The sequence below is a fragment of the Ctenopharyngodon idella genome, chromosome 10 (genome assembly GCF_019924925.1).
Source record: "Ctenopharyngodon idella isolate HZGC_01 chromosome 10, HZGC01, whole genome shotgun sequence".
Classification (NCBI taxonomy): Eukaryota; Metazoa; Chordata; class Actinopteri; order Cypriniformes; family Xenocyprididae; genus Ctenopharyngodon; species Ctenopharyngodon idella.
In genome coordinates, this window is record NC_067229.1 from 10,039,528 (window position 1) to 10,056,384 (window position 16,857).

Sequence of the window (16,857 nt, forward strand, 5' to 3'; positions counted from 1 at the left end):
AATGATTTATCATTCTAAGTAATAATGGGGCAATTACATCTGCATGAGCTTTATAGAATTCAATACAGAACCTGTCAGACCCTGAGACCTTACTGTTTGGAAAGGACTTGATGGCCTTCAAAATTTCATCCAAAGTGAACTCTTTATCCAGCTCCTCTCTGGCAGCCTCACTAAGCTTCGGAACGTCCATAGTATCAAGAAAGTCAGTAATATCTGAGTCGGGCACGTTACATTTTGAAGTAAAAAGATGCTTATAAAATTCAAGAAAACAAGCATTTATTTAATTTAGATTCAATTTTTTGACAAAGGCAGTAGGGACATTCTGGGAACATCATATTTCCAAATAAAATATGGTTCCCTAAACATTCAGAGAACGTCCTGAATGTTCTGTGAAGGTCCGCCAAATAACGTTCCCCAACCCCCTTCACAACGTGACCGTCTTGGAACGTACTGGGAATGTTAGTAGGCAACGTCCTTAACTCCAGTGGGGACGTTCTGGGAAAAATTTCTAGCGGGGTTTGCACCAGCAGAGAAACAAGCGCAGCCATTTTTAGAATTTTGTCTTTGAACTTCCGTTTTTGCATTAGCCATGTAGGCCTATATGGCATCACAGTCGAAGAGTAAATAGCTGGTAAAGTGGATTTACTTATTGTAGAGTTAACGAAAGTTATCATGAGCATTGTAATGTTTAAAGCAGAGGTCATAACACATATCAGTAGACCGGGAAATTTTTAAAAGGAGCGGTTCATCAAATCTGTAAAATCTTAACTTCATGCTGTGGAAATACAAACCAGAAGACAGAACACGACGAGCGCAGCACTGAAAAGTGAGTTTTGTCATTACCCTGCCATTCACGACTCCTCTCCTATGGTCTATGGTTAGTAAAGTGTCCATTGGATGTGAACTTCAGAATAATGGCTGAAGTAGCAAGAAGGTCACCCAGGTACTGTTTTGGCCTGTTTTATGAATACTGTGAACTAAGAAATACTACTCTTTTCCATACTGCTTTTCACCTATGATAGGCTATAGTAAGGAGAGATGAATATTCAGACACAGGGTTGGTGTCTGAGGCAAATTCATTCTTTGCTCAGAGCAGGAAAAAGTCACAACAGATTTTTAAGTAGGCTAATCCACAAAGTTTTTAGAAAATAAATCTAATTATTTCCATAGGGAATGAATACGGGTCAATTTGAAACCCTTTTGCAATTTATGCATTCTTGGGGTAATGATACAAAAAAAAAAAAAAAAATACGTTTTTATTCAAAGTGACTTGCAGTATATTAATTTCAAGGAAAATCTGACATTATACCATAACAAGGTTACATTTTGTCTATTTCATATTTGTCACTTCTTGAAATCCTTGTCTTATACTTATAACCAGTAGTGCCTCTTTATTTTCAGTTATGGATATTTTGTGATATTCTATTTCAACAGAATATGCATATGTAATTCAGTGTAAAGACAGTCAGAAAGTCAATTTGGTACAAAAAGTATAAAATATTCCTGAATGCAACTCCAATGAATCAGTCAGAAAAGTTCAAATTAGCTGTATTTACATTCATAAGGATATCCATTCAACCCTGTTATAACATATTGAGTGACCGTCTCAATTTATTTGTCTTTCCAGGAAGCAGTTCAGATTGGGGTGCCAGATGAAGCCCCTCAGCATCTTAAAGCATACCGTAAGACTGCAATTCCTTGATGAGAACCGTTTTCTTGACATCACAGAAGACCTTGCGGATGTTGTCGGTGTCCGTTGCACAGGTAAAGTGTTTGTAAATTTGCTTCCGTACTCCATTTCCACGGTTTGAAGCTTCTCTAAGGTACAGCTCACTGATGTAGTCCATCGCTTCATCCTTGTTTTGCTTTTGGCCTGGAACCATAATAGGGTGGAGTTGAAGAACATTGAGATAAAAGACAAGGAAGAGGGAAATAAAATTCAACCAAAATTTAAATTTGTGAAAAAAAGAATGAAAAAAGAACAAGATTTAAAATTTCAACATAGAAAACCAGTTTACTGATATTAAAGTTAAAGGCAGTTTCTATGTATAAATGTATATAAATATATGTATTTTCTCAATTTTTATACAAATCGTAGTGTTAACTACATTCGTCAAGCTCAAACTTCAACCTTGTTACCCAAATTATTGTAAAAAATATGTTGATCAGTACCTAAAATGTAGTCTCAAAAATGTAGATACTGAGTAACAGCTTCATTTAAGCTAAATTTGCAACCCTGTTACTCATTCTTTTCTTTTTTTTCTTCTTTTTTTTTAGTTTTTCCAAATGTAATGTTTATTTCATGCTTATTGGTAGGAAATAGCACAAGTCGCACCAACAAATTGTACTCAAATAGTTTTTAGACACAATTTAAATATAATTTATTGGTAACAGGGTTATTTTGGTAAATTTGGGGCACATTTTGGTAACACTGTGGCAAAACTTACAAGCTACATATAAAATGAATAGAAAATAAAAATGTAAAATGTAGTTTTTACTTTCTGAGGTTCACAATCAGTGTTTTCTGAAGATTAACCAACTCCTTCAACCATTTGTAGAGGAATAAAAAAAAAATAAAAATAAAAATTGTATTTGTAATTTTGTATCCTATTCATGGAAAATGCCTCGTATCTAGTTTGATGCTGGTGATGATTATAAACATAAATATTAGCCTTAAGTAAAATTTACAGTTTATGTTATAATAATTCAGGACATAATGATATTTTTTCTTTTATTTCTCATTAATTATAAACATATTATTGCGAAACAAAATTCATCTTTCCCGATTGATTCTCAGTCAACACACTAATATTAGAAATGATTTCTAATTTTAATGACAGCAGATGGACTGATTGGATTCATTTAAATGCTTAAAAGACAATTTAAGCATTTTGCATGTATTAATACTAAATAAATATATATTCCAGTGCAGATATTATTATACTTGTTTATACACAACAAATAGACCACCAGAACTTTCAGCCGAACTATACTTTTATATACATCATACAGTAAAACTTTATTTTAGAGTCCTTCTTACATGTACTTACTGTAGTAATAACAATAAATTATGCAGATTTACATGCAACTTACCCTAAACCAAACTCTATAAGTTCAATTATTATTATGCAGTACTTAAATATATAATTACACTGTAACAACAACACCTTAAAATAAAGTGTAATCTATATAAACAAATTCACACATTTTATAACAACTTAAATGTGTATAACAGGAAAGTAACAACATAAGCTCCATTTTGAGAGATTATATTGCTCTAAAATAATATAATTTGTAATAAAAATGTTGTTTTAGATTACGAAAATAAGCAAAATAGAAACATTTCCAATTTAAGACCCCAGCTTACATTTGGCTTTTGCTTGTGTGATAAAAATAGTAGATCATGTTACATAAAGGAAATATTATATTCTTTTAGGTCCTTTTTGAAAGAAAGCAGTGCAGTGACTCTCTACCCTCTTGCTCTATTTAAGTAATCAGTAAAGTCAAATATCAGATCTTTGTATGTCTCAGGTCAGTCTCGCTGGCAGCTACACTGATGAATTCTTCTCGCCTCCCCCTCGAAACCAGAACTTGCCGAAAATCTTTCAGCTCTATAGATGTACATGACCACTTCCTCATACTTTCAGAGTGATGTCACTTTAAGCAGGTGACTGTCAGTTTTGGAACGAGTGGAAAGTGTCAAGAATCTACAAGAATCTTTTTCCCCCCAAAATAACAAAACAGAAGTTGGCATATAAGAATAGATGAAGCAAAGACAAAGAAAAGACAAAGAAGAGCATAGAGGCTGCACAAGGAAAAATAATTCAAGCCATCATTTGTGTATCCCTCCAAATTAATTTTATTAGACTGGCGAAAACTGCTGCTTCATGGGCTGCTCAGAGCACTCCGTATTCCTGCAGAGACTTGATCAGGACAGTGTCTTTTACGTCACTGAAAACCATCCGGATGTTATTGGTGTCCGTTGCACAGGTGAAGTGAGGGTAGATGTTTTTGCACTCCTTTGACTCAGTATTCACAGCCTTCTGTTTATACATCTCTCTGATGTAGGTCTTGGCGTCTTGCGCATCCCGCTGTTTGCCTGAGGGTGGCACCAAACCACAGAGGAGGGGAGGGGTTAGTACAAGCTTGGAAGCTAAGAGCGATTAAACTGGGAGGAGCACATGCAAATTAAAGAGGCGGAACAATGAGGTAAGCGGAGAGAGATAATCTGACTAAGCAAACATTTTTAAAATCACTATTGTTAAGAGCTTCTGCTTGAGAATTAATATTTAACCCTTTTAGAGTCAAAACAGCTCAAAGTTCGTTTGTATTAAAGGGACAGTTCACTCAAAAATGAAAATGCTTGTCATATACTGACCCTGTATGACTTTCTTTGATCAAAAATAAATTGATTTCAACGTTTATCTGATCAGATATAATTGAAATTATTTTATGTATTCTATGTATATAACAAATATTTTTAATATAATATTATATATAAATTACAGTATGTATGTACGCACTGTATATATACTGTATGCATACAGTATATATACAGGGGCACCGCAATGCGACGGCAAAGGGCACTTTCGCGATCAAAGGGGCAGGGGCTCAAGCCCCCCTGGCCCCCCCCTTGTGCACGCCACTGTATATATATATATATATATAAATGAAGTGAGGAGTACTGTCTCTATAAATTTAACCACAACATCTATCTTTAAATCTCAAAGATGGACAGATTCCCTATCAGGGAGTCTGTTTGGCGCTCTTTCTGCCTGCACAAAATTGGCTATTTTTTGGTTGCCGTTGGTAACGGGGGTAGAGGTCGAGATATCTAAAGCGATCAAACTGGGGCCATTTGCACAAATAGTGCTCCATATCAGTGCTAAGGAACTATATCTATCCTAAACCATTTTCTGTGGAAAAAAACCTGTTCCAATGGTTCTTTCCTACATACTCCCATCCTAAAGGGCAGGGCAGGTCGGGACCTATCTACTAAGTTTTTAACAAACCCTACTTTCCATACCTCCAAAGCCTGAGAAGTAAGTTTTTAAGTCTGACGTCTTGATCTTTTCCTCCAGGATGTCCATCTTGTTTAGGAAGAGGATGATGGAGGCGCTGGCGAACCACGGCGAGTGGATGGTGGTGTAGAAGAGCGACAAGCTCTCTTTCATGCGGTTCTGGAGCCGGAGAGAAAAAAAGTTAATCAAATGATAAATACTGCAGGTGCAAGAGAGATTACGCAATTTATCAGTGCTGCATGTGAAGAGAACGAGAAGGAGCATTTCAGGGCATGTGTAAACGTCAAATGATAGAAAGTGGATCTGTCAAGAAATGGCCAGGTCATGTTTCACCTCAGTGTAAACAAAAAATGTGTTTGCCTAAATACATAGTTCAGTCATGAAACTCTTCCAAGCAGCTGATTGGTTATCTTAAAGCTGACTGCTTTGGCCAATCGATCTGTTTGTTCTATCTACGTAACCTACTTATTTCCGTCCCGAACTGGCTCAACTAAGTGCATCGCGCCATAGGAATTTTCCTAGCCCTCCACCCTCCCCAGCACCACCTGCCTAGATCTGCTAGGGAGTTCTCCCTACTTTCCTTGCAGCAGCCTGCATTCTATTCACCGTATTTATGTGCATGTTTCAGAAGTATACAGCAGCAGTGTAGCAGATCCAGTCCGTGAAGACTAAGCCTATGTACATTTAATTCTTATCAATAAATGCTTTTTAAATCTATCCTGAGAGTTGTTATAATTGAAATAAAATGAAGCCTGTTTTTGAATCATTGAGATGTTTTGCATTGTGGTATTATTTTCATGACAAATAAAACCTGTCAGTAGCCTATTTCAATATGAATCATTACTATTATACTATTATACTATTATACAAAGAAAATATTATTTAAATTGTATTTGTAAAATCTTGGTATTTCTTGTACTGAATTTAAAGTTGTCATGAAATGGAAGTTGCGATTATCTTTTCTTAAGAAATTTCCCATTTTCATGGTCACTTTAATTTATGATGATTTTATTTTTATTTAAATAATGATAATCTAATTTAATACAATTTTTCCATTAATGTAATGCAAAAATAAATACATTCAGTTTTAAATTAAACTAAGTATCTCCATTATGCTACTATTTATTGTACTGAATTTTAATTTAATTTGCCATGGAAAAAAAAATCATGTGTCTAGACTAGATGATTTTCATAACTGAACAAGTGTTATTTTAGTATTATTCATAATGCTAAAGTAATGTTAATATGTACTATAGTATTTATATACTATTATATTGTTTATTAATATTTTAAATTATATATATATATATATATATATATATATATATATATATATTTTTTTTTTTTTTTTTTTTTTTTTTTTCCAGTTTTAAATTTATTTAAGTTTTAGTAATTTTGTTTTGTGCTTTTGTCATTTCTATTAGTTTTTATATATTTACCTTTATTTTATATCAGTTTTAGTTTTAGTAATTTTAGTCCTTTGATGTACTAATTTTTGTTTAGGTTTTTTAAGTTTAAGTTTTTCTTCTAATGTTTGTATTTTATTTGATTTCAGCTTTATTTCAACTAACAAACAGTATTATAGTTTGTATATTGTAGTTTTTGTTAACAGTACTGAATTATGTCACAGTGTCACAATGGAAAAATAAGTTATGTACATTTATTTGTTTCTTCGAATTTGCAGTGAAATATGACTCAGGAATCGGGCGAAACTGACCCAAGATATACTAATCAAGGCCATCGATCAGGATGAGAAGGAAGGAGAGAGATACAGACAGATTGGGGGGAGGCTCACCTCCATGTTATTCTCCTCCAGCACCTGGTCATACTCGCTGAGGGAGGCTAAAAATATGAGCGATGTCACATTTTCAAAGCAATGGATCCACTTCCGCCTTTCTGACTTCTGCCCACCAACATCTACAATCCTTCGGAGAAAAAAAAAGTGGTAAGATTGTTTATTCTTGAAACTTTCTGTCTAAACCAAAAACATTCAACACTAACTGTCAGCCCCTATTGATTTGTTCCTACTTCCTTGCTGTCATATATCAAACCTGTCTACCGCAAAATATACTGGATTGCATCAGGTAATCAACTCACAGAATATTTCTTTGTTAGAAAAATCTAATATTTTTAAAAGTTCAATACTTGCTGCAACAAGGCTAGAACGTTCACTGAGGCTGTCAAATTTTTAGCTATTGCTAAGATGTTTTTTTTCTAGGTGGTTGCCAAGCAGAAAGTAAATTTCATTACTGAGCACCACTTTTCTTACACCAGGGTTTCCCAAACTGAGGTTCGTGAACCCCTGGAGGTTTGTGACAGAACTGCAGGGGGTTTGCTAGTTAATGAAAGGCTAATAATTAAAGTCGGCATGAAACGGAAGTTGCGAGAGTTTTTTTTCTTTTCTATTGTGAATAGATTAAGCCAGGATGAGGCCTTAGTTTAATTAGGACATTTAAGTAGCTTTTATAAATGTGCCTTAGAAAAAACAAACAAACAAAAAAAACATTACTGATGTGCATCTTGAGACAAAACAATGGCACTGACATATTTTAAGATATGCCAGTGCAAGTTGCTTTCAGTAAAACAGCTCAAACATGAATTTTAGCCTAGGATTAAGCTTAAGCCTTGTCTGTGAAACCGGGAGGAAATATGTTTGCGGTACCTGAGGGTGATCTTCTCCACGCTGAAGGCGTAATCGTTGATGCCTGTGGTGGGGAATCGGACTCGCAACACGTCCTGCGCTGTGGGGATGTAGTCTGGGGCCGCGATACGGTCCAAATTTGTCATATAGCTAAAAAAAATATGCAACATACTTCAGTGTTACATTTCAGAACTGTGTGAGTGTGATAAAGTGCCATGATGTTTGCCTTTTGCTTTATTGGTGTTTGTGCTTTAGACGGCAGTTTAATTAAACGTCCTGGTTTGTTTGTGCTTCTTATCATGGCCAGGTTTGTAGAACTGAAAACATGATCGGGGAAGCAGGAGGAGAGAATGAGAAGGACATGCAGAGCTGTGTAAAGGAGTGATTAGGTAACGATTAACAAGAACGCTCTGATGTACTTTACAGGAAATTTGCTTAACAATTATGCAGCACTGCCTTCATTTAAAGGGCTTCAGGTGTTAAAGGCATTAACAAAAAAACATACTACGACAATCCGAGAACTGAAAATATGGTGAAAACATGACTAAAATAAGAGACAAAGCATCAATCATCAATATATGAGAATAGATGGAAATACTGACTGGCTTGGACCGGAATGCTTGTCTAAAGATATAGCTGTATTGCCCTCCAATGGTGCCATTTGGATCTGCACAAACTATTTCAGGGGTTTTTCAGCATTATATACATAAATATACAAAAATTCCTTGCTCAGTTTAATTTGGAAATTAAGGTGATTTTTTATTTTTATTTTTTTAAATTAGACAATATTAAATTAAACTGTTAAAATTCGTACTAATATTATGTGTTAATTTTGATACAGTAACAATAATTTGAATATATGTGAAAAATATATTAATGTAATTATAGCTGTAATTCTAATAATATTGGTCATTTAATATTTAATAAATGCCAATTAATATCATAATAAAAATATTTGAAATAAATTAGTTAATGTTTATATATTAGATAATATTATTGTAAATATATAATTTTAATTTTAAAAATTCTAGATAAAAATGTATTTTGTAAAACTTTAATAAATAATAATAACAACGCATATTTAATTTAATATTTTAATATTAATTTTAATTGTAATATATTAAATGTATATAAAATTTAATAAATTATTATTTAATTAATTAATGTAATATCACAAAATAACTTATTCATATAGTATATGAATAAAGGTTAGTATAATATTGATTATTATAAAAAATTTAAGAAATATGTCAATAATTAATATCTTAATTATTTATATTAATAATTAGGTCTAGATTTTTTACACTGCTCTCTGGAATACTCAAATCTGTTATGATCTGCTGGTGCCACGAACTGGCTGTAAAAAGCGCATGAAGAAGGAGTAAGGAACAAAAATAGTCTTTAATAAATCCAACAGGGAATACACACAAGATTGCAAGAAAATAAACACAACCACGCAAAGCCCAAGGTATACTTCATTTTTTAAGCGCACAGTCAAACGCACAACCTTGCAAAGTGTGCACAGGCGTTCGACACGTGCAGTTTTGAGCAATCTCTCGCCACATGGTACAGCCCATGTAAACATCTTTGTATTCTTTCATGCTAGAGTTGTGCAAATGAGGGTACTTTCTACTTTCTAATCTCTCGTCAATGTAGGCCTCCATTGTTGCTGTAGCTTGCATGCGTTCCAGTCTGTTCTGTTTATGCAGTTTTTATTTGACTACCTTGTGAATCGACGCCCCCAGGGCACAGTTGCCATCTTGTAGATAAACAAATTATTGCAAAATAAAAATTTAAATGCGCATGTGCGACCCACACGTACAATGACGAAATTCGCATCACGTACATTTAAAAAGTGAAGTATACTTTGGGCTTTAAGGCTGCGTTCAGACAGTCAGTCCAAATCCGATTTTTGTACATATTCGACTGAGACATGAAATGCAATTTTTACAAATCCGTTTCGGGCTACATTCATAAGTGGTTTGAAATCCTATTCAAATCGCATTTCTGGAAATCTGTTTGAGTCTAACTGCTCTGATCGGATTTCGTGTGGTTTATGTGACCTTCTCACGCCACGTAAAACGTAAACGTCAGACGTTGTTATAGGGAACATGCTGAAAGTCACTGTATATAACCTTGCAGCAGAATAAATATAACAGAGACATGTTTTAAAACCAGCAGAGATGACAGTACGGAATAAAGCCGTTTATACCGGCCTCCTATGTTTCTGCCGTTGCCTCATCATAACGCAGTAGTCAAGCTCGGCGGCTACACAGTCATGTTGTAAATAAGACAACATCTGTATTGCAAACCTCTCCATGTTGTGGTTGTTGTTGTTGTTTTTGATGTATGCCTACCAATGCAACATCATTGCCACAGAAACCAATGCAGATATTCCGGAAAACGAAAGAGCGGCATGGACACACAAATCTGATCTGAACAGTTGCGATACACAATGTGGACGTCAATAATTTTAGATCATTCCAATCGTTTACACAAATAATCGGATTTGGACTGACAGTGTGAACGTAGCCAACACAAGAAACTCAGGGCGTAAAGGTGCGTTCACGGCATGTTGAAATTACCTTAATTTTGAGGTTTCAACTTGTAAAAAGCATTCACATTCTCATAGAACTCGTAATAACATGCTTGTTAGATGGGACTTTTCTGAGAGCTCCCACTTGTACCACATGACCGCTGCAGATTAGTTTAGGCTTTGATAGTGATGCTATGGAAAACACATAATTCCAAGAGGACGTGAACAGCTCCGAATATAATGTCACATGTTGTCATCTCGAGCCTATGGTAATTAGGACATGGCGTGAACGCAGCATAAATACATGGAGGATGATTGACTAAAACAAAACAGGAGTTAACTAATTAAGTACCAGGGAAACTAACAAAGAACTAAGGAAAACAGGAACACAGAAACTAAACAAAACAGAGCACACATGTGAAGGCTGGCTCTCAAATAAATATTTCATGGCCATATTATTTATTTATTTATTTAGTTTTTTTTTTTAATGTAATATATATGCTAATGTGCAGTCAGCTGGTCATTATTTCAAAATCAAAAGAGATACTTACTATTCTGTAGAGTCCAGAAGCTGGTACTCTCTACGACGACCGTAACAGGCCTTGATACCCGCATCAGCCCAAAGTCGACGGATACCCTCCACATACATTCTGTCCAAATGTGTTATCTGACGTATTTCCACTTCCTGAAACTGTTGCCCATATACCTAAGGATATAAACAATTGAGGAAAAATTGAGGCTTGTTTATAAGAACATAGCGTGGTTGTTAATTGTAATCCTGGTCTGTCTGAAAGGAGTACTGTCACTGTTATTCTATTTTAACAAATTTTCATGATTTTCAGTTATATAAATATTAAAAAGTATATAATGCTTATACATTTTTATATTTATAAATATAATTCTTAATTTTTTATTTAATTTTTTTTTTATTATAAAAGTATACCTTTTATAAATATAAAAAGTGTACCAATTATTAGTTTTTTCAAAATACATTAATATAAAAAGTATCATATATATTTATTGTATTTATATTATGATTATTCATTTTAATATAGATATTTTATATAAATTGATGCATTGTATATTTAAATGTACAGAATTTAAATATTTATATTAATTTAAATAGTAATATTTTATATTGCTAATAATTTATAATAACTTTACAGTAATTATTATACATTTTTAACAAGTCAGAAAGTATTTTACAGTATATTAAAATATATTGTATATAAACTATTAAAAAAAGTGAATCTTCAAAATGCTGTATAATTTGATAAACAACAACAAAAACTGTAATTTTGATTCTGATGACCCCACCCATAGAAACACAATAATAATCTCAAACTGCTGTGTGTAACAGGTCATAACGGCTTGTGCAAATTGTGCCAACAGTGGGCGTTTCAAGGAATGTTGTGCACTTGATTTTAACTTTAAAACTGGGAGGGGTTCAAAACCAGATCAAATCAGAGCTTTTCTTTGGCAGGTCACCTCGTTCTGTGGGTTAGCGTAGGGAATCTTTAAGGTGTTCATCGCCACTGTCAGAGCCTTCATAGCTGTGAAGATATTCTGGAAAACCATTTTAGTGTAGCCACGCCTGTCTTCTTCCGAAAAGCCCTTGCCATGAATAATCCTCATCTGCTTAATAAAAGTCGTCTTCCCGCTTTCTCCAGTGCCTGAAATCCACAAGAATAAAAGGACATGCTTCATATTAAATGCCTTTATCTACTATGTTCAATCATGTACTTATGTGTGTACATATACGTTTTATGTGATTACATCTGTAATTAATTCTGTAATTACATCTATAATTACACTGTCAACCCTCTCCTTGCCCCTAAACACACCCTTAAACCTACCCATACCACCAAACCTGTGCCTAACCTAACCCCTATACCACCTCAACAGAGTGGTGCAGGAATGACGTCAGAAGTCTAATTCGCCGTAGGTTCCTTCAAGATTTTCCTATGGGGTTTTATAATGGGTTTTTCAGTTTATGAGTAAAATAAAGTTTGTGGTAAACGTAACTTGACTATACTTTGATGTTTTGTTCTTCAACCTAAACTGCACATACTCACACCCCAAACTGTCTTATCTAGTTACTTATTAAAAAACTTACATTTTCAAAAATGAACATAACTGCTTCAAAATTTGTGTTTTCGCTATGGATGTGTATAATTTACGTTGTAGAACAAAACGTCAAGGTATAGTCAAGTTGTGTTTACTACAGGTTTTATTTTACACATAAATCGAAAAACCCCATTATAAAACCCCAAAGGAAAATCTCGCAGGAATCAGCGGCAAATTAATCTTTCAGATTCTGATGTCACACCTGCACCACTCTATAGGGTGCGACAGTGGCCACCCACCTTTTCAGCAGCTCTGGTTCCGGAAGTACTTTTTCCAATCCTTTTTCCCATAGGGATTTAAAAAATCTTCATTAAAGCATTATAAGCCATGAACCAAGCCAACCAGTTACAAGGTGAATTACAACACTACAAACTTTAATTTGAAGCCAAAAAGTATTTGAAAATTGGACAACAAGACAAAGGTACTGTGTACTTAAGGTTTTTTAGTGAGGGAAAGAACTACAATCCCATGAAGCATTGCGAACAGGGTAGTTGGTTTAAAAATGATAGAGAAATATAAAATTGATCATTTACAAATGCTGATTATAGGGCCGTTTACACAACACTGTTTTCAACTAAAAACGGAAAACTTTGTATGCGTTTTGGTCGTTCATTTACACAACAATGGTGTTTTGGGGGCCTGAAAACGCAAAGTTTTGAAAACGGGTTTCAAAGTTTTTGAAAATAATACCATTATTGTCTCAGTGTAAACTACAAAAACGTGCATCTGTGAAAACAGTAACGTCATGCACATGTGTATTACGTGTTCAGTCTATAGCCGCGTAGTGTTTCTTTACAAAGTGACATCGCCATCTACTGGCCTGGCAGCATAATCCAGCATTTTTAGACATTTTTACGGATCCATGTGAATGGGGATCATTTTGAGAACGATATACACACACACAAATATTTCAGTATTTTGAGAGCATAAAGGAGATCGACTCAATTACATGATTCGCAGTGCTTCATGGGAGTGGGCGGAGCTAAAGTGCTATTTTGGTGCTATTTTTTTTTTTTAATGTTGCGATCCTATTGGACTTATGATAGCAACCTGAATTGTAACAAAGCACTGTTGGCCAGAGGAGAACTGGCACCCCGACTAAGCCTGGTTTCTCCCAAGGTTTTTTTCTCCATTTTAACACCAATTTGCCACTTGTCTGCCACCTAATGTCACCTGATGGAGTTTGGGTTCCTTGCCGCTGTCGCCTCTGGCTTGCTTAGTTGGGGACACTTGACTTGACATTTGATATTCAACAGTGCTTTGATCTGCCTGCATTGACACTATTCTTTAAGAGCTGCTGTGCAGCCAAACAATGTACCAGTTATCAATGTAAAGCTGCTTTGACACAATCTACATTGTAAAAAGCGCTATATAAATAAAGGTGACTTGACTTGACTTGGCACGTTTAGCTTTTTCCGACTCTCTGATTGGTGTCAATTTTCTGTACAGCATCATGTAGTTTTTCTGCTGTTAAACAATTATTTTAAATATTAGCTGCAATAATGCAGGCTGGCGGCTTCAGCAGAGGCAGATACCATGAATTAACAACCTCGTAGCTCACAGGTTTATAAGTTATCGTTCAAAATCAATTTCCCTATGGAGAAAATTAATGGAGATTTTACTTCCGGAACTCGACTGTTGCACTCTATAGTGGCAAAAGTGTTTTGCAATGCAAGATGAAAAAATAAGTACATTGTACCTAACAATTCTTTTTTTCTTCTTTTGATGCAAGTACACAGTATTTAAAGACAAAAAAACAATAAAGTAAATATTACATGTAACAGAAAAGGGATGTCAAACACTAGTTCTGAAACCAGGCCACGGTATGACAAAAATGGAGAACCGAAAGGAATGCAAGGTGCAGATGATAGTGTATGAGGCTTTCCTCATGCACAAAGGAATGTTATCTGTCCTGTTAACAAAGCGAGATGTTTGAATCGCAACTGACAGACATGCTGTGTCAGAAAGCATGTGGCCGAACGTGTTTGGATGCCTTCAAACTGAGGTGACCTCCACCATCGGGGGACTTTCTCTGCTGTAAAGTCTACAACTATTTCTCTCTTACTGTTTTCATTAAAGTGCTTTGAGCAGAGAAGCGTTAACTAGTTATCGGTGACTCAAACTGCAAATATTTGACAGGCAAACAATCACACATCTCATCATCAAATCAGTGTGAGCGGTGACAGAAAGGGAATCGAATGATGCAGTATTGCAAAATGCATATTTTTACTACAACAATGAGCAAGAAAAAAAAATGTCAGTCATGATGATGTGCTTGAGAACTTCAAGAATGTGTCCCTTAAGACATCACATGACAAATTTAAAAGCTGATAAAGAGTTTAGTCATAATAACTTGTTATCAACAACTATCTCCAGGTAGGTGGCTCAACAACAATGACTTGTAAAGCTGTGATATTCTTTACAACACCCTTATTCCCTCCATTTACTTAATTTGTCACAACAATAATCTGTCTTTCTGGCTTGCTGATATTCTCCAACAGTAATGCGGTTAAAAATGTTCATATTATATCAAAAAACATTTTACTGTATGTTGTAATTTGGCACAAGTGTGATTTTAATTGATTTCATTCATTATTTTTTTTTTATTTTTTCCCATCTAAGTCTATTTTTAAACAAATGTATGACAATGACATTTTTTGCCTCTTCAGGCAAGCAACAGTTGCACATTCTTGTATAATCATTATGCAAAAGACATATCTATTTGTCAGCTTTGGAATGTGATATATAATTCAATTAGAACAAAAAGAACATGCATAAACATGTATTTTCCAAATAATGGTTTACACCCTTTACAGTTAATATGACTCCAGGTCCACTCACCATATCCACATTTACAAAGATCTCAGCTCCTTGGATGATTTCTTCAGTGTCCATAGTTGTGTTTTAAAATATATATTAATAGGGAAAAAGATCTCACCTAATAAAAGTACTTTGATTTCTTTCCGTTCTCTTTTCTTCTGGTCTGCGAGGATTCTTTTGATTTCATTGTGTATTACTATGGCGTTTTTCTCCTCTTCAGACAAGCAACAGGTGCACGTCGTATAGCACCATCTCCAACAGCTCCCCATCTTTCCTATAGGACAGAATGAAACTTTCTGAAGACCACATATGAGTTCAGTTTCACTTTTAATGTAATGGTTCTTTAAAAAATTGCGAAATTTACAACGTATACAATAGCGATGTTGTTTTGAATCGAATCTTATGAAAATAATCAATTGAACCGGATCACAAAACCGTCTGAACAATTCGTTCGCGACTGTATCGGTCCAAGAGGTTTTTCAGTGAACGATTAGCAAGTAGCATTTTATTAAGTGCGCAGGAATATTTTTAGCTAAGAGGTGTAAATGAATTATGTCAAATTGCATTTATAGGTACAAATATACTTTGTTTTTAAGAGCCTGCAACAGACTAAACTGAGACACACGAGCTTGAAATATGCTAGAGGTATTTGCGTTGTGACAGAAAAGAATCACTGAATCGTTTTTAAAACTGCTCGAAAGAACCGATTCGAGGACATTAGCTGAACTTCCATCATTAGTGTACACTCAAATGTATAAAATTCCATTCGAATGTATACGTATGTATTAATGCACTGTTTTGGTGAAAACCAACTATTGTTTAATTCTGATATCGTTTTAAAGCTCTATTTAAAACACATTTCACAACCTCGGACTTCCCCTAAGAAGAAAAAGACGAAACCTAATAATTATAATCACAGGTGCGCAGTACCTTTTAATATAATTATAAAGACAAGGAAAAAAGATATACAATATAAAGGCGTCAAATCACTCACCTTTATTCGTCGACACACCTGTTCGGAGCCAGTAAAGCCTTTACGAAACACGATCCATTTTCCTCCCTTAGCCGAACTGGATATGAACCAATTTCTGTCTCCTGTAGAAGTTTTCTCAGAAGTTTCTCCCCCCCAAAAATCCTAATTTTACTGTAAACGTTACATCATTTCCCCCCTGCCTTCAGACAGATCTACCTGCAACTCAGGAAAGTCCTTCTTGAACTGAGTGAATATGGGCTGTCTCAAAACCTATAGGTTGTGTAGTCAGCTGCTTACTGAGACAGCGGTATAAGGCATTTAGGTGGCGCACGCGTTCTTGTGTTTAAATGCTGCTAGACGGAGTGCCACGGAAAAGAATGCAGGGGTCTCGAGGCGCGTTTTCAAAAGTTTTTATCTTGACGCGAAACGCTCGTAACGCGACGCAACGTCCGTCTGGCGCATGCGTATAGAGATCGAAAATAGTACCGACCGACAAGAACGCGCCCGATGTGAACGCCCCCCCCTAGGCGTGTACCAGTCAGCATTTTTAGGCATCATATCTCCCAGCAATGCCGTCTTGTTGGACAGCTTCCTAAGTTTTGAAACCCATGCGTTAATAAGTGGAATTAACACTATATAAAGTGACTATAAACCTAAAAGCTGTATGCTAATCCACTAATATTGACATTGAATAGAATATACAGTAGGCTTACTTACTACACTGACCTAAGAAAATGAG

General features: G+C 35.0%; 1 protein-coding gene across 2 annotated transcripts; it reads right to left on the reverse strand.

The window, feature by feature from the left end:
- Positions 1-556: 556 nt before the first annotated feature.
- On the reverse strand, positions 557-16,577 carry gna15.1 (guanine nucleotide binding protein (G protein), alpha 15 (Gq class), tandem duplicate 1). Of its 2 annotated transcripts, none has more exons than XM_051908170.1 (8): positions 16,140-16,577; positions 15,264-15,419; positions 11,687-11,871; positions 10,750-10,904; positions 7,684-7,812; positions 6,817-6,946; positions 5,027-5,180; positions 557-1,873 (listed from the first exon to the last, which is right to left on the reverse strand). In XM_051908170.1, exons 2-8 carry the CDS (start codon positions 15,412-15,414, stop codon positions 1,671-1,673), a joined length of 1,107 nt encoding a protein of 368 aa, XP_051764130.1. In that variant the 5' UTR covers positions 15,415-15,419; positions 16,140-16,577; the 3' UTR covers positions 557-1,670. The 2 variants fall into 2 exon arrangements, with proteins under 2 accessions (XP_051764130.1, XP_051764129.1); XM_051908169.1 differs by lacking the exon at positions 557-1,873 and adding an exon at positions 2,718-4,099 and having other exon boundaries at positions 16,140-16,575.
- Positions 16,578-16,857: the final 280 nt, after the last annotated feature.